A 21529-nucleotide genomic window follows, 5' to 3' on the forward strand; every position below is an offset into this window, starting at 1 on the left:
CAACGTTAGGGTTGAGATTGTAGATTAAAAAATTCAGTGGATGCAAAACGGGGAATGATTACAGGTATACTGAAGATAATAACCTCAGCAAATACTTCGCTTCAGAAAACCTCAATCAGTAAGCACAAATGTAAAACCAACAGTGAATAAACAGTAAGGTAGAAGCTTCTAGTGACAGGTTCTACACATTGTATAGAATTATAAAGTGAATGTGATTCAGGAGTGTCATGCTGTTGGAGTTTTTTCAGATTTTTTTTTCAAAATGTGTGAGATTATTTTGTGTAGGAAACCTGAAGTAATTCTTGACCTTTTCTTTGCACTTTAGGATTGTGGGGCTTATTCTCCCTCCACCCCACCCCCCAGCCTGCTCTCTTGTTTTGTTTTCTCAACAAGAAGGGCTAGTACAGAGTATGACAGAATACTGAAATTAGGTGTTAGCGATCTAAATGATTTGTGGTTTAGGCTAAAGGAACTGAGACTGCTTAATTGACAAGATTTATTTCTCCTTATACTCAAAATAAATTCAAAGTAACTGTGGAAAAAGAGGAAAATAAAGTGATTTTTCTACAATAAAAACATAAAAAAGTAGCATTTAATTGCTGTAAGGGTGATTTAGAAAAGACCTCACAAAGAGCTTTCTAGTAGGATTACTTAGGACATGGTGGAAGTATGATCATTGGCAGTGTTTAGTATCTCCACAGAGAAAACATGTGTTAGGAATTAATTGAAATTTTACTATCCCCTGGACCAGGGAATAGAAAGACTGACCTTTCAGAGTTCTTTCCAGACACTGTTTTTAACAATTATAGAGTACCTTTCACTTGTCTATATTTTAGATTGCCTGGGGGCATGCACAAGTTTTCTGTACCACTGAAGTTTGGGAAAGTTTTGTTAAAAATCCTGTACACAGTGTCCACATTAATTCATCTGCACAGGAAACTCTTGATTGTTGCATGTAAGCGTATTCTTTGTCATGCACTTCTCTAGTATACCCTTGGGCATCAGTTATATCCAAGAAAGTGTGGATTGATTCAAGTGGCTGGCCTGTCTTAATACAGGCATATATTTTAAGTGTGGTAGAGTGGTTTTCATCCCTTGTTCTCTTCATAGCTTTGCATAGTATTCTAGGTTTGATTATGCTGACTAATTCCCATAGAAGTCTGCTCTTATGCCTGAATTTGTTGTATGTTTGCTTATCCAGATGGTGAACAGCTGAAAAGCTCAGTATGTCTCTACTTGGAAGCGTAATCAGAAACATGGCTTGACACCAGGAAAAATGCTAAACTCCGAATAAGAAAAAAATGTACTCTTTCTCCAATGTACAACCACATTTATTGTGCAGTCAAATTTTCCTTTACTATGTAAACAAACAGTGAGGATCACAGGGTAGTTGAGATTATAAGGGATCTCTGGGGACTGTCTAGTCCAACCTTCCTGCTCAGAGCAGGATCATTCAGAGCAGGTTGCTCTGCATTTTGTCCAGTTGAATTTTGGATATATTCAAGGATGGAGAATCTATAGCCTCCCAGGGGCAATCAGTTCCAGTGTTTGGCCACTCTTACAGTTCTTATTTTTAAATGGAACTTCCTGTATTTCACTTTTTCCCCCCTTGTCTCTCAGCCTGTCACTGGATGTTGTTCAGAAGAGTCTGGCTCCACCATCTTTACTGTCTCCCATCAGGTGTATATCCACATTGAGAAAATTCCACCCTTGCTGGCCCAGATTTTCTCTTTTCCCAGTTAAACAATCTCTGCTTCCTCGGTTTCTCCTCATATGACAGACACTGTGTGGTCCCCTAAGCATTGTAGTGGTACTTCTCAGGAGTTGCTCCAGTAAGCGAGTCTCTCTTGTATTGGGGAGCCCCAAACTGGTCATGGTACTCCAGATGTGGTCTTGCCAGTACTGTGTAGAGCGTAAAAGCCAATGTTGTCAACCTGCTGGCAACACTTTTCCAATCCCAGCCCAGGAGGCTGTGTGCAGCCTTTGCTTCAGGGGCATGTTACTGACTGATGTTCAGTATGTCCACCATGAGCACCCGTAGGTCTTTCTCTGTAAAGCTACTTTCCAGCCAGTTGGCTGACAGTGTCTACAGCTGAAAAGCTCAGTATGTCTCTACTTGGAAGCGTAATCAGAAACATGGCTTGACACCAGGAAAAATGCTAAACTCCGAATAAGAAAAAAATGTACTCTTTCTCCAATGTACAACCACATTTATTGTGCAGTCAATTTTCCTGGGGTTGTTCCTCTCCAGATGTAGGACTTCGCATTTCCCCATGTTAAACTTGAGATAACTGGTGGCCCTCTTTTTCAGTCTGTTGAGGTCCCTTTGAATGGCAGCACAACCCTCTGGTTTATCGACGACTCCTCCGGGTGCCTCTGCAAACTGGTTTGAAGATGCACTCTGTCCCATCATTTGCAACCCTTTGACCGTAGCAACTTGGCCTGTTTTCAGTCCATGTTTTTCTAGCTTGTATTTCATTGGTTTGTGTATGGGGATGTTGTGACTGACAGTGTCAAAAGCCTTACTAAATTTGAAATAAATAATCCATTGCTCTCCAGTTACCCAGTAAGACAGCTTTCTCATTGTAGGAGGCTACCAGGTTGGTCAAGCATGATTTCCTCTTTATAAATCCAAGCTGGTTATTTGCTGTCACAATCTTATTCTTTGTATGTTTGGATCCCTAGGTCTTCCCTCTTGCTCTTGGTGATAGGAGTACACATTTATTTTCTTCCAGTTCTCAGGACTGTGACTTTTCAAAGACGGAAGGTGACCTTGCATGTCATTGGCCACGTTCCTCAGCACTTGTGGGTGCATTCTGTCAGGTCCTGTTGACTTACTTAAATGTTTGCTAACCTGAATTTGAAGGTAAGACATCATTACTTGGACTTTTCCTCTGGTCTCAGGGACATGGCATATCTGAGGACTAGTTTTACTAGTAAACATGTAGATGACCAGTGTCCTTTGTGACTAGGCTCTTACTCATTCAGCATTGTGCTCACATTTTTCCCTAGTCTTCATTTTGCTACTGATACACCCATAGAAGCCAACCTTGTCTTTCACATCCCTTGCCAGATTGAACTCAAGTTGGCTTTGGCTTTTAGAACCCCATCCCTGGACACTCAGACAGTGTCTTTATGTTTCCCCTGGGTGATGTGACCCTGCTGCCACACTTGTGTACTTCCTTTTTATGCCTGAGTGTTGTCAGGAGCTCCTTGTTCGTCCATGCAGGTCTCCTGTCTCCTATGTTTGAATTCCTGCATGTGTGAACAAACCATTCTTGAGCTTGGAAGTTATTCTTGAAAATCATCTAGCTCTTCTGCACCTTTTTCTCTCCAGGGGACTGTATGCCATCAGGTTCTTCAAAGTAGGTTGCTGAGCAGGCCAAAGTCTGTTCTGAAGTCTAGGGTTGTGATCCTGCTTTTGCCTTGCTCCCTTCTTTCAGGTCCTGAACTTCACCTGCATTGTCACTGCATCCGTGACTGCCCCTAGCCTTCATTCACCTGACTTGTTCTTCCTTGTTTCAAGTGTCAAGTCCAGCAAAGTGTCTGCCTTCCTTGACTCCTCGATCACCTGTGTCATGAAGTTATCATTCATGTCCTATGCAAACCTTCTGTATTGTTATGCCCTGCCGTGTTCCTTTCTAGCAGATATGGGGATAGTTAACTTCCCCTATAAGGACCAGGGCCTGTTAATGTGAGGTTTCTTGCAGGCCTTATATACTTCTTTTTGACCAGACTGTGTGTAGCAGACACCCAAAACAATATCTGTCTGCTTTCTAATCCTAGTCATCTCAACTGGTTCACCATCAACTCTTTCATATTCTGTTTGAATCACAAAAAGGACAAGGACAATCCAGTTGGTGTTCTGCAACAACTATAATAAAGTTCTTCTAAAGTTTGGATGTGGGAAGGTAAAGGAAAACCATCAAACTGAATAGTAGAAAGTGAAAAGTACTGTGTTTGCTACTTTCTTTGAAGTGTATTTTGTACCTCCAGAGACTAAGCAGAGAGTAATGAAGTCATTGCATTTTCTGGGCAGTCATTCTGTGTTGATACTATTTTTTTACTCAAAATATTCTTTTATTCCCCACCTCTCTTCTGTAAGTTTGCAGTACTTCAGTTCTCTAGTGGTGACTTAGGAGTAGTGGTGCTTCTGTGTGCAATTAGGTGATAATAAAGAAAAGTCTTTGAAAAATTGTGTCTATCAGATGTTATAATGTGGTTATTAAAAAAGAAAATCACAAAGGTATATAGACTTTTGCAAGTCAGTCTTCTGACAGTTTGTTGGGCAGAACTTAAGGTGGATGAGATAGGGCTCTGACATCTAACTGCTTTGGACCAGTTAGTCTTCCTGTAGTCCCAGTGCTTTTATGGCAAACATGATACTCCATGGTGTAGTGACAACCACTGGATAACCTGATTTGTAATCTTTAGATCCTTTATGGCAGTAATAAATCTATACAAACAAAGCTGCCAAATGGCACTAGTTATTATGTGATTTCTGCACATAGAGATGAGTATTGCTGATCTTGCGCTGTTACTCAGTATGGGGCAGCTGAGGAAAAGTGGAGGAAACATCAGTTCGTTACTTTTCAACCAATGTCCACATGTCAGTACTTGTATTTCACTGACTTTGCGTGGAGTGCATTGGTAGGTTCAGAGCATTTTAAGGAACTCAGTGCTGTAATGAAAGACCCTGAGACATGATGGTGACTACATGAGTGATAATAGCTTGCAGATGTGGCCTACTTGATAGTTTCAGCTTGGGATTTCACTTCAGGCTATTCAGAAGCAAACACTTGCTGCTTCTTGTCCAACCAAATCGACCACCAGCAGCAATAATTCACCAAGAGCATGGAACAAAAGAATTCTTTGATATCACAAATCTGTTTCCATTTCAGTGTTGCTGAGTGTTTGCTGCCTCTTAAGAATATTTCCACTAGCCCTTGAATGCTTAAGCTAACTGTGCAGAGTAAGCAGCTATGGAAACAAAACAATACAGTCTATTTGTCTGGACACAGCATGACTTTGATAGACCTCTCCTGTCAACAGTATACTTCTTACCAAAGATGCTTAGCCATCAAATCAGAGCAGCAAGCAAGTTTAGACAAATACAGTGAGTCAAAGTCAGTTAGAAGTGTAAAAATTTTTAGCATGTGTTAGCATGTGGCTTACTGAATTCACTCATTTTTCAAAAGTGTACTCAAAGATTTAATTAACAGGAGAACGACTGGGTTTTAATGTTGTTCTAGCTACCACGACCTTTGGTAGCACATCTCAGATAGAAGCAAAGGTTTTAGGTCAGGCAGCAGTTGAATAACACTTTTGTTGTTCCTATTCTGCCTCAACAGCAGAGACAGAATAATAATTTTTTTTTCTACTTGTCAGTGACACCTTTAGTGTAACATACAGCCTAGGAGAGCTTATGCAGGTGTGACAGTATTAACATAAGGTTAACATAATGTTAACCCATATTGAGTAATTCAGTAACAACTTGCGGGGGGGGGGCAGCGCTAAACACATAAAGCTTCCTTCTCAAATTTCAACTTATGATTTGCAATTCAGGACTATTGAGACTTTGAGGTAAGATGCTCTGTTTGCATTTCCTCAGCTCTTTTGAACAGAGTAAGAGCAATGGTGTTGAGACAACTGAAGAGCACCCTCCTAATATTGCAGCAGATATTGCAAGTTCTAGCTAATGCTGCTTCTGGTTGGAAAACAAATAAACTAAGCATGCTTTTACTTCCTTATACAGTAGGTGCCATGAAGCCCAATAGAAGTTGCAAACATGTCATTTAACAGCTATGTTACCTACTTTAAACTGTCCACCAATCACTTGTTGCCCACCCTCACCTTTTTTTTTCTTTTCCCTTTGGTTTGAGATGGTTGTTCCATATTCCATGGTTTAACATTTTAGGTCTTTGCTTTTATTCTCAACAGATTTTTCTGTGAAGGCTATAATAGCACCATTCACTCTTTCTTTGGGTCCATTTGCCACAAGTATTTTCTTGTCAATGTATCTTCATGTTCTGCACTCATTTGACTTGCACTTCCTTTGTGGTCTAATTCAAAATTGCTAACTTAGTCTCAGATGTTACAACGGTTTGAAGTAGTCTGCAGAAAACCTGCCTAAGATTGGCTGATAATCAGTGTTTGGTTTGTGTGAACTGAATGGTATCAACAGCTGAGTTAAATGTTAAAGGCTAAAGACTACCTGCCACTGGAAGCAGATTGTCAGCATAGAGTTTCAGCACTTTCACAAATAACAGTTTACAGCGTTTTACAATTGTTAACCAAAACCATAATTAATAATTTAGCTAAAGAATCCAACCGAGCCATATCAGGTCTTGTTAATCTTCAGGTAGTGGAAGAGTCAGGCTTATAATTAACACATGTGGTTTTCAACAGGAAATTACTCATAATCTGCTTAACATTTTTTTTCATGAATATACTTGCCTATATTTTATCCTTTCTACCTGAATATTAGAACTTCTTGGCATAATGGTATATAACAGTAGAACTGTGGACAATCATATATATCTTTATATGTTATATACAGATACTTTATAAACACATTAGTATTACACAAAATAATGATAGGTTGCTTAGAACTGTTTATAAAATTAGTGTTGATGAAAATTTTCTTTAATTTTTTTGATTAATCACTTACTAGTTCCAAAGTTTCATTTGGATATGGGGAAAAATATGCTTTCTAACAAACCCACGGGGATTTCAGTATCCTTGATGTTTTGTTTTAAGAAAAAATAGGGAAATAAGTGTGGGTTCTCAACATGGCATTTCTATACCAAGTTGTTTCCATGTAAAAAACTGTTCAAGCCTGAAAGCTGGTGAAGATAATGACTGCTACAGTGGAGCGACTAGGAAAGTTTATACTTGTAGCATCTTTAATGGCTGATGAATGAATGAGGGAGATCATAGCACCACCACTTGGAATCTGAAAGAGGAAGTAAGCCCATTGCTGATCTTTCCTGCTTGCTAATTGAAGAAGACATTGTCTAGGTATCATTGACAAATGAAGTTAGTGTGCAAAACAGTGGGGGTTTTTTCACTTTGGAAATGAGCCCAATCTTAGCAAGGGGGGGAAAAAAAGGCTTGATTTTGGGGGTTTCTAGTTGTATATGTACACACAGAGAAATACATACAAAAATACAGGGGCTGGTCCTTTGATATATTTACAAGACGAAAAAGTACGTCTAATATTTGTACACTGTAACAAATTTGGAGAGTTTGCAAGAATTTTGGCAGGCAGAATTAAATTTGAAGTATCTTGGCAAGTTGAGTTAATGTCCTTTTTTCAAAAGGAAAACCAAAAAGCAATGCTTATTGAGTCTCTGGAAAGCGCAAATTGTCGTGTGTTTAAAAGATGTAATTAATAGGGCAACTAGATGAAAAAGTATTGGAAACCCAGTTTGGAGGTTTGCAGGAAAATGTTTTCAAGTCAGTCTGGGTTACGTAGGTCTGCCATGTCATATTGCTGTGAAGCTGGCAGATAATGCCTGGAATACATACTTTGGAGGAATATGAGGCAGTACTTCTTCCTCTTCTCAATAGCAAATGTTAAGTAGTGTTTTCAGTTTTGGTCAGGGTGGTTTACTTGTGGTGTGGACTGAGAGAGCCCTGAAGCCACCCAAAATAAATCAGGACTTTTACGCTTAAAGTTAGGGTGAAAGTTTCGTAATAGGTTATTTGGTTCAGAGAGGAAGATTGAGTGGCTATAGAATGGAAAGGACTGCACTGTTCATGTTTGACAGCAGAATAAGAATTAACTTCAGTAAATTCTAATAAGGGAAAAAAACCTTATCTAATGTGAGAATAACTAAACAGTGAAACTGACTATAGAGTTTGATTATATAAATTTGGATGTTAAAGGTTGTATGAAATTTCTTCTCCCTGCTTCTTAAGTAGGTTGTATACTGTCATATATTGAAACTTTACTGTTGAAGGAACCTTAGGAGGTCATTTAGGTTCTCTTTATAAGCTTTAGTTCACTAGGTGGGTGAGTGGGGGTGTTTCCCCTCACTGAATCACTTCTTTTAATTCCGGGGTAATGGTGGTCATTCCTTATAAGAAAAGTGGTGAGCTGATTTGTTTCTGCAGGTAGTGTCTTGATAAGGAACGTACCTTCTTCTTTGTTAACAGGTGAAGATGGAAAAGGTGATGAAATTTCTAGCAGACAGCTTTCTTGGGATACTCTGTGGGGGCTCTTTGAGCTTGTTTTCTGACTGGTGGCCAGTCAGACTTTAGTTTGCAGCTTTTGACTGTTGGTCCATGAGACTTCTATACTCGTGCAGTCTGAATGCTGTACGTGACAGAATTGTAAGCAATACGTTTGTAGTCCCTCAGAATTTTTATTTAGAACAAAATTGTTTGAAAAAAATGCTGAGATTCTCCTGATTCTCAATCTCCTTCCAGTTTGTTACCTGAAAGTGTAACTTCTTACTGCCTGTGATTTTCAGATTCCATAGTTTTATTTTTCCAACTAGTCTGAACTATAAACTGTTTGAGTAATGTTTAAGTGGCACAGAGGAATGTTAGTTGCAGTTGCTTTAAGTCCTGTATAGGATGAGCTGTATGCTGCACAGATAACATCTGCCTTTTTTTTTTTTTTTTTTCCAGAGGGTTTGTAATTGAACAGACCAGAGAAATGTAGAGTATGTTAAAAAGCATGCGTCTGGAACAAAGTAACCTCACTGATCTGATGATAACAAAATAGTTGTCTGCATATGTATGGACTCTTTTTTTTTTTTTTTTTTTTTTTTTCCCCTCAACTGGGTAGTAATATGGAGGAGAAAAAGATTGTGATAGGAATGAGGTGTAGGCAGAAGAGGGTTAGAATACTGTGTGTTAGCCAGAGCTGTAAAGTAAAGGGATGGAAATGAAAAGTCTGTAAGATGAGGGTGGGAAAAGTCCACACAAAAGTTGAAAAAGCTGTTTGAGAAGTTGCAGTTTCTTCAACCAACTGAATTTTCTGCCAAATGATAAATTTTTTTAAGCTTCCTTTTTTACTCGGAAGGCTTGAATTCTTATCTGGTAAAGACTTCAGAAAACATACATGTTCTTTACTAACTGAATATATTATTGAGAATTGTCAATAATTACTGCTTCTAGCATTGGTGTAGCACTAATGGACTTGTAATAGAAACGGTAGAGTAAAACAGTATAAAATATAGGAATTTTTTTTTCTGTCCTAGCATATATTCTGCTTAAATCGCTGAAAGTAAAGAAACTTAATTCAGTGGAGCATTAAGAAAGCATAATTTTAAGTGCTTTATATTCTCTTCTATACTCGGAAATTCTGCCTCTGTTCGTTCCCTTTGCTTAGGAGAAAAAAATAAATAAAGAGGACTTCTGACTTTTTTTATCCTCTGCTGGTGCTGCTGTTTACCATTGGGTGTGGAAGGGAGTTTGATTCTTTTGTTCTCATTTCTGCTCTTTTTCAGAAGTAAGAAACTTTTTAGCAAGAAAAAATTGAAAAGGAAACAGAAGACTAAATTGAAAGTAAAAACACGCAACAAGGTAAGTCTGTAACTGACAAATTTCTAACTAAAAAATGCAAGTAATTTCAACTGAGAAAAAAAAATATATATAAAAGTGTAACCAGCAATTTAATTCTTTAGAAAAATAAAAATAGGCCAGTATTGTTTCTTTGTTTACTGTGTTTTATATGACTATGATAATGATGTTAATCTTATTCAACTGTTTGCTACTAATGTTCAGCATGAAATACTATGAGCAGCATTTTTGATTCTCCAGTTCCTAAACTGTAAATGTAGCTAAACATAGTGGTCTTATAGTTAAATTTAGAGATGCATGTCTAGCCAACAGTTAGAGACTGCTCCTGCGAGGAGTTCTGTATACATTTCCTAAAGGAGAAAGGACGTGTTCAATATCTAAGGAATCCAAAGTTACCTCTGAAAATTCCTCCATAATGGAACAGATGATACTTACCTGTTTCTGTTAATATTTTTGCCCCATGTAACCCCTGCCTCCATCACTTTAAATGCATAGGAGCAGTACAGTGAACTTCTTAAAAATGTTTACAAGTTTACTTGTTGCAGAGAAGAAATCTAGGCAGAAGCAACAGTATTTTAAAATACTGCTCTGCTGCATTCTGTATTGGAGATGTATTAATTTTATGTTCAAGCTAGAGCGTTGGAGGGATTTTCGTGAAGGCTCATTGCAGGCATGGAGGCTTCTTCCTGGGTTCTCACTGTAGTCAGTAAAGAAAAAGTAGATGATTCTGGACTGGTTCTGAAGGACAGAGCCACAGAAATATCCAGTGAAAACACTTTCTAGTCAGTTGAATGCTCTTACAATACAAATACACTGTAGATCAAATTTGCTGTCTTATCCCTGTTTGCCAAACCTTGTGTAGTTACTCTATCTCAAGACAGATGACTTTGGGAGGGTGAAGCAGGCCCTGTATCTCTTCATTTGGTATTGCCTTTTTTTGGATGCTTACCAGATTGTTCTGCTTATCTCAAGTAGTGCAGCTCCAGTCTTTGGTATAGAACGGGCTTATCTTCACTTCTGTTTTCAGTACTGTACAGTGAAATGTTTCTGGTCCAAACTGTTTTTTTCAGCCCTTCCTTCAGTTGCTATGATAACAGAAGTTTTAGCCCTGTTCCCTTCGTGATTTTTTTCAGATGCACTGTCAACACACAAAACCAGGTTAGAAATTTGAAGAAATTTTGCAAAAATCTAGTTAGTCTTTGTGTGTTCTGTCTGGTGACGGAAATTTGTGTTTTAAAGTAAGATAACTCTTCACCTTTGATCACTGAAAGGGAACCTTGTCTTTCTGAGTAGTGGTGCCCTAGCTGAACATTTGAGTAGGAAGCTAAATGCAGAACCACTGTTCTCCACAAGCTTGACAGTTAAATGTGCTTCTTGGATTTAGCGACACTGGATAACTGGATTGGCAGGATCCCTTCTGAATGGCCAAAGACATGAACATATTAAGGGCTGGTTCTTGTCAGTAGTTATAGATTTGGCACTGATTGATCATCTCTACACCTCATGCCTATGGAGGGTTGTTTCCAAGATTTTTCTTTGATTTGAAACAGCTTCTACTTTAAGCATTAAATAAGATGTATCTGCCTTTGAAAGGTATAATGGTTTTTTGCATGCCTTTTACTGATGCCTCTATTCTAGGAAGTCTTTGAGGCAGGCCAGGGTTGACCAGTAGAGCATTGATGTTTGTTCTGATTCACTGAGGTACAGAAAGGCACTCCAGCTTATTCTTGCATGACAGCAATAACTTCTGTATTTCCTGAAAAATGTAGATGAAAAGGGAGAGGTAAAATCAGATCCATAGCTTTACAAACTTCATTTACTGGCAAAGTGGGGTGGATTTGTTTTTTGGTTTTGGTTGTTTCCTTGGGGGTTTTTTTGTTGGTTTGGGTGGGGGTTTTTTGCCCTATATGTTTTTCAATGCATTCCCATGCTTTGCAGTGCAGGATAAGCACAATGATAATTTTTGCACTGGAATGTCTGAAAACAGATTTGTGTATTGTCAGGAAAATGTGAGTTTTCATTTGAAGCCTTGTAATAGGGCAGATTGAAAAGCCCATCTCTACTGGACATTTTGAGCAGACTTGTGTGCATCTGTTAATTTCTTAAGAGCCAGGGTCTTTTAGTCTGAACAATGGGAGCTTTCTCTTGATATGCTTGGTAGAGGCACAGAGGGCCTTAAATTAAGAATAAGCTGAAGGAACCCAAAAATTTGTTCTTTATATCATGTGCTTACTAAAAATAATTGAGTAATTGAAGAGGAGGGCACACTAAAAAAAAAAAAAAAGCCTTTGAGCAACTGGAGGAAAATAATTTCCACCATTTATGTATTAAATGTTATAACATTTTAAGTATAAAACATTATTTTATATTTAATGCAGCCCAGTAGTTTGAGCCTTATTCTGTCTCTAAGCTGGGGTCATGTTATGATCATTTTGAGCTCCTGTTAACTTTTGGTTTTGTGGTTTAGTATCTTTATTTTAAACAGTGGTATAAAATTTTAACATGTGGATACAGTGTGTTTTGGCTTTAGAAATTCAGGGCTGAATATGTTGACTTTTAAATAGACAACAAATATGCCATTACTAGCCATCGGTGTAGCACCTTGGATTCTTGCTGCTGCCTCCTTTTTCTTTTCTTTTTTCTTTTTGGCAACAATTATCACTAGAAAATTGTAGGCTGTGTAACTTATGTTAACCCTATGAATACTGCTGCTTACTTCCCCCACCCCTCCCCCCCGCCTCCTTTCACCCCTTGGAGTTTTCCCACATAACTGTTAACTCAAAACTGCTGTTTAGAACAACTAGCTGAGAGACTGGATGGAAAGCCATCTTCTGTTCTCATAATGTTATTTGAAGAATACTGAAGAATTGGAGTCTGCCATAGACAAAGAACGTAATTCCAGTGATTGGCATCCACCTGCTTAAATTATGCAACTATGTCTTGTTTAGCTTTATACAAATAGAAGGAGTAAAAAAAATAGGAGGAGGAAAGGATAGTTCACGTAGCAGACAAATTTATTGTAAGCCAATGATTAGATGTATAACGTGGATCAACTGGGAGAAATATTTGTCTCAATAAAACCACATGGAGCTTCTTAAATAATTTAGCAGTGTTTTTAATGGCTTTTGTATTATTTGGTGTTTCAACCTCAAGAGGGCATCCCTTTCTAAGAGATGTTTTAACTGTTCAGAGAATTCGGTGAGGCTCTATGGGTCTGTTATGCACAGGTTAGATCAGATGGTTATTATAGCCTTACCTATTTTTAACAACAGATTAACTTTCCTCTCCTAGATTATAGTCTATTTCCATCACATCTGTGAATAAACGATTACTGCAGTCATCTGGTTCAAGAGGAAGGAAATAAATTGGTCAGAAAATAAGCTATGTATGGATTTCATCTTTTGAGAAAACAGTTTCCTTAGGTGTGAGACAAGCGTAAAGGAGACCAGAGGGTTTTGTTTTTCCCACTTCTTTCCTTGAGCGTACTGGAACATTACATAGGCTGAGGAGAGCATTTGTGAGTCTGGTTGATTTGATTTATTTTATGAACCAAACCTGTGCCATTTAACCTTTCCTACATAATGCGTCCTTCCATTTACCAGGGTCTACATGTTTACAAGGACAAGTCACACATCAGAGTACAGGCATCTATGCTTCATTCTCTCTCATAAGATAGCTTTGTATCTTTTAGAAAGCAAGTAACACCCAAGAAATAAAACTTTACCTTCATATATTAAAACTGTGTTCATGATTCTTCATTTACATTGGCATTGCAGTTTCTCAGGCTTGCATTTAGACTTCAGTATTCAGTGGTTCTGGACTGAATTGTTCTTTCTTCAGTGTCTTCTAGAACTTCAAGAGAAAGACATTTCTAATTTTATCTTGAATGCTTGGAGAACATAATCAGCTTCTATTTTGTCTACCTAAAATACAGAAAACTTTTGTGAGGGTTTTAATTAGGTTTATCACCTTTACAGATTCTCTATCTTTTCTTCTGGAAAAGATGCCATAGTCCTACTGACCATTGAAATGACCTTTCATCACTGTTACCTCACCTTGTATGGTTTCTGTTGAGAATCTCCTTTTTGAAGTTTAATATTGCACATTTTTTAAGAATGACATCATATTTAAAAATTGGTTTTCCTTTCCACCAAAATTTAATTTTAGATGTTCTGTCTAGCACAAATTTTTCCAACTCTCAAGATAGCACATACCCAGTATTCATCACACCTAACTTTTACGATGTATGTTTCATCATGTATCTTGTTTTATGAAGGTGCATTTTCTATTTATGAGGATACCAAGTGAAACAACAAAGGTAAAGATTTCAGAATGTCCCACTTTCTTACAGTTCCTATGAAAACCACTGAATCAAAAAGGGTCATTCTTTTTTCCAGTCCTGAAGCTCCGTTCTTTTTGAAAGTGATAGTGATTTCATATTCTGAGGAACCAAATGCTTTGGGAGAAATGTGAGGCCTATCACCTTGTCTTCTACTCAGACATCCTAGAAGCTGGGTTCTAGTCATTCTTCTATTTAGGGAATGCTTTGGATTGCAATATTCCAGTAACCATTAAGAAAAGGACATTTAGAGGTGCAGAAAAAGCAATTGTTGCCCTTCACCTTATCCACAGCGTCGCAAAAAGTTTCATGCATCTGTGGATATGAATACACTTAACACCAAGAAAACAAGCTATAGGGTGGGTTTTTTCTTGAAATAATGTATCCCATAGCTCAAGAGCAGTCTGATTGGATTATTAATAATCCTAGGTCTGTGCAAAATTGGTAAATTGCTTCACTGAGTTGTTAGAAGTTGGTTAACATTTTCATTTAATGTTCCAGTGTTTTCCTTAACAACGTACAAGTATTTTGTGTCAACATGAAATGCAGCATCATTAATGTAACTTAAATTAGACTTTATTGGTTTGATATAAGAATTACAAAGTGGGGTTTTGTAGGCATAGTTAGTGGTTAGATTTTCACAGTGATCTGTTCTACCTCAAAATCTATGAGCCAGTAGCAAGATTGTACAGATACTAGCACAAATCTCATACTGCTGGGGAGGTTTGTATGGCTGTGTAGAAGTGACCCAATGCGATGGCTGTCATTAGAAGCAGAAAATGAAACTTCCAGTGCATGATGGGATGAACTTACATCCCAGTTTCCTAACTTGATTGGTGCATCTGATGACCTCAGTGAAGTTAAGAATCTGTTATAATCTGGAAAGGAAAAATCTTACCTTAGATGGAAAAAACTTCTGATGTCTGTTTTGAATACTTTCCACTACCACTGTTGACAAAAAGAAAAGGGGTGTGGGAAGCTGCTCACTGAAAGAGACAGAACATTCTCCTGTTTGGTTGTGGGTTTTGTTTGTTTTATCAGATCCATCTCTGCCTTCTGTAAAAGAAATCTAAAATAAAGTTTATACAAACTACTCATATACCTCCACTTCTGAACAGATGTTTGTTTGAAGACCTGGAAACTATAAATATTATAGTTAAACTCCCACAGAGACTTGAGCAAATAAATCATGAAAAGTCAGTGGCTTCCACCTTGTAGTGAAGTTTGTGGGGGGAAGAGAGAGAAAGAACGACATGATAATTGGATATTCCCTTCCTACTCTCCAACCAGAAACAATGTGCCCTGTCATTCAGCACCTTTCTTCTGCCTTGAGGCATGTTAAGCATTTTTGTGCTTATACATGTAATGTTAATTCAGTTAAATTTTTTTCCCCTCGAGTGAAAGACAGTAAGCAGTGAAAGTTGTAATTATCCTTGAGTTTTAACCTGGTTTTGTGACAATTTACTACTGTTCAAAGGAGGATTTATTTAGTACAGTCATAAGACCAGTGTTTTTAAACTGACAAAACCAGGTAGTGAATTTAAAAAATATTCTTAAGGGACATCGTTAGCTTTTCTACTATATTTGTCAAGTGTATAACAGGATAGAGTATAAGATAGTTTCAAAATTTTACAGTTCTCAGAGATAAGGTGTTGTGAAGGGAAGGCAGAGGTATGAACTAAGAAATGTAAACAGTGGGTTAACATCACAGCTAGGAATTAAACTCTAGTTCTAAGTCATGTATTCCAGTGCTACACTGTTCAGATAGAGCAGGGTTTTCTGGAGAATGTGCTGTATTGAAGTCTGGATAGCAGATTATTGTATACACATATAGTTTGCACTGTTGTATAAGATTGAGACACTAAATAGAAATATAGACTATTTAAAATGCTTACTGTTTAAAAGTTAAAGCATTAGCTAAGGGACTTTTTAGTAGTTGTAGAGTATTGAGAATAAGGAAGGGGTTTATTTCTGAAAACTAGTCAACTTACTATTAATAAGCAAGAAAACATACATTGAAATTTATCTAGCACTGTAATGTCTAAAATTATCGGTGCTGGTTAAACAATTTGGCCAACTTATTTCAAAAGAGGCAATATGAGCTACAGAACTTAAGCTGTTCTGGAACAGAGACTGAGCTGAACCCCTGACAGGAAAGAACTGGAATGGGAGCTCTTCACAGAAGTTACGATTACAGTACATGACAATAATTAGATAAGTGAAATGTGAGATAGAGATATTTCGGAGGATTCAGATATTTTTCTCTTCCTGTAACTGTCATTAAACTGGGAAATGCATAGTAAATTTACTAAATATTTTTTTTAATCTGTGCAGTTCAACTCAATTAGCTTTAAAGCTGAAAGCTTATATTGTGTGTTTGCCTTAACAACAGCTGCAAAAACTGTTGGGGTATGTGTATGGATATTTGACATACAGAAGAGTCATATCATCAAACAGTTTAGTTTTCTGGTGCCAGATACATTTTAAAGTATGTAGCAGATCATTATCATTGGTATTAGTCCAAATCTATTTTGATGCAGTTTGATACTGGAATAACATGACATTGTATCTTGAGTTCTTGCATGGATTAATAATTGTGTTTTTTTAGCAGTAGCTTTATTATTTCAAAGATAGTCATGTTGAACAAGGACTAAACTTCTGTTGCATTTCAGTTCCTAATGGAAGAACTTCTGTTGTGCCAAAATAGAAAAAAAAACCCAAACTTTTTTGTTCTTCATTGTCTTTATTTTTTTGCGCTTACTGCTAGCACCAATATGGGTAAGAAAAATTAACGCAGTGTCTGTGTTGGATAAAATAGGCTACAGAGTAAACATGGCTTCTTAATGTTTCAGCTTGCAATAATTTTGTAGTAATAATGGAAAGGAAGGATATGCAAATATGTACCAGTACGGTTAGAATAATACTATAGTCAAAAATAAAGGGAAATATGTAAACTATGAAATATTTTTAAGTTCTTCTCATTATTTTTTTTTGTGACATATGGTGTTAAATGGTCTAACTTAGAAGGCTGTATTATTTCTGGTAATAATAAAAAGATAAGTGGAGACAAAAACCTGTTGTGAACCATTGCTGTGTTTTGATGTACAAACTTGTGTCTACCATAGTGTAGAAAAATAAATCCCTCCATTAAAACATTATCCAGTTCACTGGTTCTCTTCTCTGCTTAAGTCCTCTTTCCCATCAGTGCTCTCACAGATGTGTATTTCCACTCTGAGCTGTTCCAGATCACTGTAATATAATTCACTATGTATTCTGCCAGATGAACATGGTCATTCACAATATCTATCCCCCTTAAATAAAAAGAAAAAAAGCCTCCATCCTCACTGCCCCCCAAGATAAAAGAAACAAACCAAAATAACCTTGTGAAGTTAGTCATGACCCTGAATCAGTGTGGCCTAATGCTCTTCCAAATTTTGCCTTGCAAGTTCAAGGAAATCTGTCTTGCACTCTTAACCTAGGTCTTCTCTCCTTACGTAGGCCCTGTGCCCTCTGTCTACACTGAAGTATTATAGGGAATTCCTTCCTCCCATATTCCTGAAGTCCAGTTTTTCATACCCTGGGCTCAAACCAGCCTAGTCTTTGGTAGTACACAACCGAAGAGAAAGTATAACCCTGCTTAGGGATTATTTTGCTGTTGTGGGGTTTGGAGGTTTTTTTAGTTTAAGTCTATCATTCCTCCTGTCTTATCGTACTGTTGCAGAAAGGGGGAGTATGGGGCAGAGTTTAAAAGAGGTTTTGTAAAAAAATGTTTTTTCTTAATATTTTTTCAAGTCTGATGACAGCCTTCTGGAGGCTTTTCTGTGCCTTGGCAGTGGCTGACAGTAATACACTTATAATAGGTACCAAGGAAAGGGTAGGGCAGGGTAGTGGGTAGAGTAAGGGTGTGGATAGCAGTAGTTTCTCAGAACAGTTTCCAAACTTTGTGGTTCAGGGCTGTTGAAAACAGGATGGTGTCCTGTTATGTCATAGGTGTTGATACATTTTTGTATTCAGTAGTTTGTCCATTAGGTTTTCATTAGCCACAGCATCCTGCCGTGGGAGTTTTTGAATTGCCATCTGTTTTCATTTAATGACGAGACATCTAATGGCATTTTTAATTTCTAATATACGTTTAGTAAACAGCTTGAATTTATTATTTACCATTAGATTAAAATTAACAACTAGAATAAAAAATGATGCATTTTAAAATTCAATAATAAATAAAAAATAATAACTGACTCCTGTTAGATAAATCCTGAATTCTGCTAGTCTTTTGCCTGTGACACAGGTTTGAACCTTGCCTGTGACACAGGTTTGAACCATTCTGTAGCCTGAGCTGCTTTCATTTTCTGTCCCAGTGTCCTCATCAAGTTATGAGAGGTAGAGACTAAACCCAGATGGAATATATTGAAATTTCTTCCTTTTCCTCCTTTCTTTCCTGCCTGAAATATAATTGCTACTTCAGCAAGATAGTTCAGTCTCGAGTTTGAGAATCATTTTGCTTAGCCAAAATTATTGAGATGGTTGAGATTACTTTTATTTAGCAAAGCTTGAAACTTCTAATAAACTTAAAATTGATCTTGTTTTTCAGACTGAAAACCTAGAAAGTACAATAACTATACCAGATATCAGATTACATAGCAACCCTTCAGCTTTTAATGTTTACTGCAATGTCCGCCATTGTGTGTTGGAGTGGCAAAAAAAGGAAGCATCTGTATCTTTGGCTTCAAAGAACAGTGTACAGAGTGGGGATTCAGACAGTGATGAAGAAGAGGAATCCAAAGAGCCACCTATCAAACTTCCAAAGGCAAGTAACTGGATACTGTTTAAAGTGTGCCATGTATGTCATCTGAAGTTGGTATGTTCTTTGTGGTCAATAAAGAACAGCATTCTAAGCTAGCTGCTCAGAAAATAGCTATAGTTTTAGTTGTGGTCCATTTAGTCCAGAATCATCTGATCTGATGAATTAGGAAGATCTGTGTACCTGCCCAGTAATTATCTTCAAGTCAATTAAATGTCAGGTGAACATTCAACTTGCACTCCTTTAGAAGTACTGGTACTTGAAACTAACCTACAGCCTCAAAAATCTTCATAAACAAAATGCAAATATGGTAGCTCTTAATCTGTCAGGCTACTAGCCACTAGTGATAAAATGTGCTTTCTCTTGCTTTATCCCCAAAAAGGAATAAATCTTTCTACTATTAGAATTCAGTTGGTGGAGTGTTTCCTAAAGCCGTTTGCCAGGTTTATGTGTAATTGCAATAACTGTCAATTATTCGTAATACCTTAGTTTTTTAATTTTCCACTTTCTTGCCTTTAGTGACTTTTGGCACTATAAATATAGATAGTAATACACCTTAAGATTTTGGACACTATAGTTCAACAGTTAGGGTAGGTTTTTTACTATTTACTAGTTCTGTGCTTATAGTAGCATTAATGGTGGAAAGTCAGAAATCTGTATACAAGCTACTGGTTTTTTCCTTAATTTTTTTGATTTAATGATTCATTTTGTACTATGTAACTTCTGTGCATTCAGTTTTGTTTATTGCTAGCTTATTAATGCTATAAATCCTGCTTCCTTTTTGTATTCTGAGTCTAAAAAGCACGTTCAGAGTCAATTTCCTTGTTTGTATTTGCTCTAAAAACAATAAAAATAATGAACTAAAAATGGTGTTGCAGCAATGTTCTAGTTGTTTAGAAAATTAGAAGTTTATAGAAGTTTATAGATGATTGTGTTTAGGTAGTATTATCTGAAGGGCAAGTTTGGCACTCTGGGAAGTACTGGAGAATTGCAGAGGAATATAACCAAGTCAGGTAACTGCAATTTGGTAACTGAAATTTCACAGTTGGTAGTTGCAAAGTTATGTGTGGTCAGTAGAAATAGTTAGCATAATTTATGAACTGCATCTGACTCCTTGTGGATTATATTGAATGAATCAGCAAGTGCTTGTAGATGCTGGATTTGGAATTTTAAGTAAAAAGCAATATAGCTATTAGCATTTATAAAGAATGTAATGGAGTTTTAAAGAGATTTTGAAATTAAAAGAGGTTCCAAGAAGGGTAAGATTTACCAGTGGTATGGACAGAACACTTGTATATAGAAATGAAAACATTGGTATTGTTAAAGATGTTGTAGAGTTTATCAAAAAGAGACTTGGAAAAATGGTGCAGTTTTAAAAAGATGGTGGCTTAGAAAAAATGATGGGGAAGCTGTAGGTAGGAAGCTTTTATCAAAACAGAAAATCAGTGAGATATTTTGTTACATTTAATACAGAAAATTTAAATTGATTAAAATCAGTATGCCTTCAAACTGTTGATTTTTAGCAAAGAATCTACAAAATATCAAAGAATTCAAGAATTTTTACTGATTGAACGATGTCTTAGATGCTTGGTACAACCTCAGTGCTTTTAATAACATATCTAGCTAATACTTGGTTGTTTAGGTCACTCTGAAATAAGACACTTTTTAATACTAATTTCACTTGCATCCAAACACTTGGAAAAAGCATCAACTTGGAGCTGTCTCAGAGGTAGTAAAACTTTTGGAGGCTAAGTATGTAAATGTCTTTGTATGCTGAATATAGGTGTCTGTCTTATGCTTTGAGGATAGTGTGGTCTCATTCTTACGTATAATGAACAATATTGGGTAGGGCTTAATTTGCTAAATGTAAAGACACATTTCTGAAAGTAATTGTTAGCTTATTAAAAAGAATACTGATGTATTTTGAGTTTCAAGGTGAGGTGAAAGATTATTTCTTCTCAGATTCTCCAGAGTTAAACTGGTGAAGTTAGTCCTTGGTGTGGATTTTTTGGTATTGTGTGGGGTTTTTTGGTTCTTTTTTTAATTAAAATTCTTATATATGCATATAATTCTTTCATAAGTATTTTTTATATATATATATGTATGTGTGTGTGTATGTATATGGTGAAGAGAACTATTTTAAGATGCCTACCTGGTCTTTTTATCTCAGATACTAAAAAAAAACAACCCGAAACCTGTGAAGATAAGGCAAAACCCCAGCACAGCTATCCATGGTTGATTTCTACTGTAGTGGAAGTTCACCAAATTGTTTCCTTCACTGTGTTAGGTTCTCTGCTTTCTCCAGCTGCCTTTGTCAGCTGGTAGATGAGGTGTTCTGTTTGAAGACTGAGAAGAATACGTTAAACTTCTCATTTTCTCTCAAAGATACTATCACTGAAAAAAAGGGTATTTATAAAAATGTACTATAGTGTATTTTATTCATTAGCCTGCAAGATGATGCTGAGTTTTGGATCTTGAAAAAAACATCTGTGCTGTTATTTTGTTGACAGGTGGTTGTTTTTTTGCCTTATAGATTCCATGCATGTGTTTTCATATCTTCATTGGAGTGGGGGAAATGTAAGGTGCAATTTGCAGGAAAATTGCTGTTGCACTTTGAAAACTTGATTTGATTATGTTTCTATTTTTCCTTCAAAAAACAAACAGGTGGTAAAAAAACTTCTGAAAGACAGGAACCAAAATAAATTGAATGACAGCAAAGACAGTTGCAAGGCATCTAGTAGAACTTAGATCTATTCTGACAGTCAGCTCTCTTTTAAGCATGACTGTCAGTTCCATTAACAATTTTATTTATTTTCAGATTTCAGTCTTTCTCAGATTTCACTCAGGGGTGAATC

General features: G+C 36.8%; 1 protein-coding gene across 27 annotated transcripts in view; it reads left to right on the top strand.

Moving 5' to 3' along the window:
* MYCBP2 (MYC binding protein 2) overlaps nucleotides 1–21529 on the top strand; it is a 200650-nt gene that overhangs the window by 18967 nt on the left and 160154 nt on the right. For all 27 annotated transcript variants that reach the window (XM_055802981.1, XM_055802964.1, XM_055802966.1 and 24 more), the window contains exons 2-3: nucleotides 9462–9537; nucleotides 18465–18680. In XM_055802981.1, the coding sequence (XP_055658956.1) occupies nucleotides 9462–9537; nucleotides 18465–18680 (292 nt within the window). The remainder of the gene's footprint in view (nucleotides 1–9461; nucleotides 9538–18464; nucleotides 18681–21529) is intronic.

Source organism: Falco peregrinus, chromosome 4, assembly GCF_023634155.1.
Source record: "Falco peregrinus isolate bFalPer1 chromosome 4, bFalPer1.pri, whole genome shotgun sequence".
NCBI classification, from domain to species: Eukaryota; Metazoa; Chordata; class Aves; order Falconiformes; family Falconidae; genus Falco; species Falco peregrinus.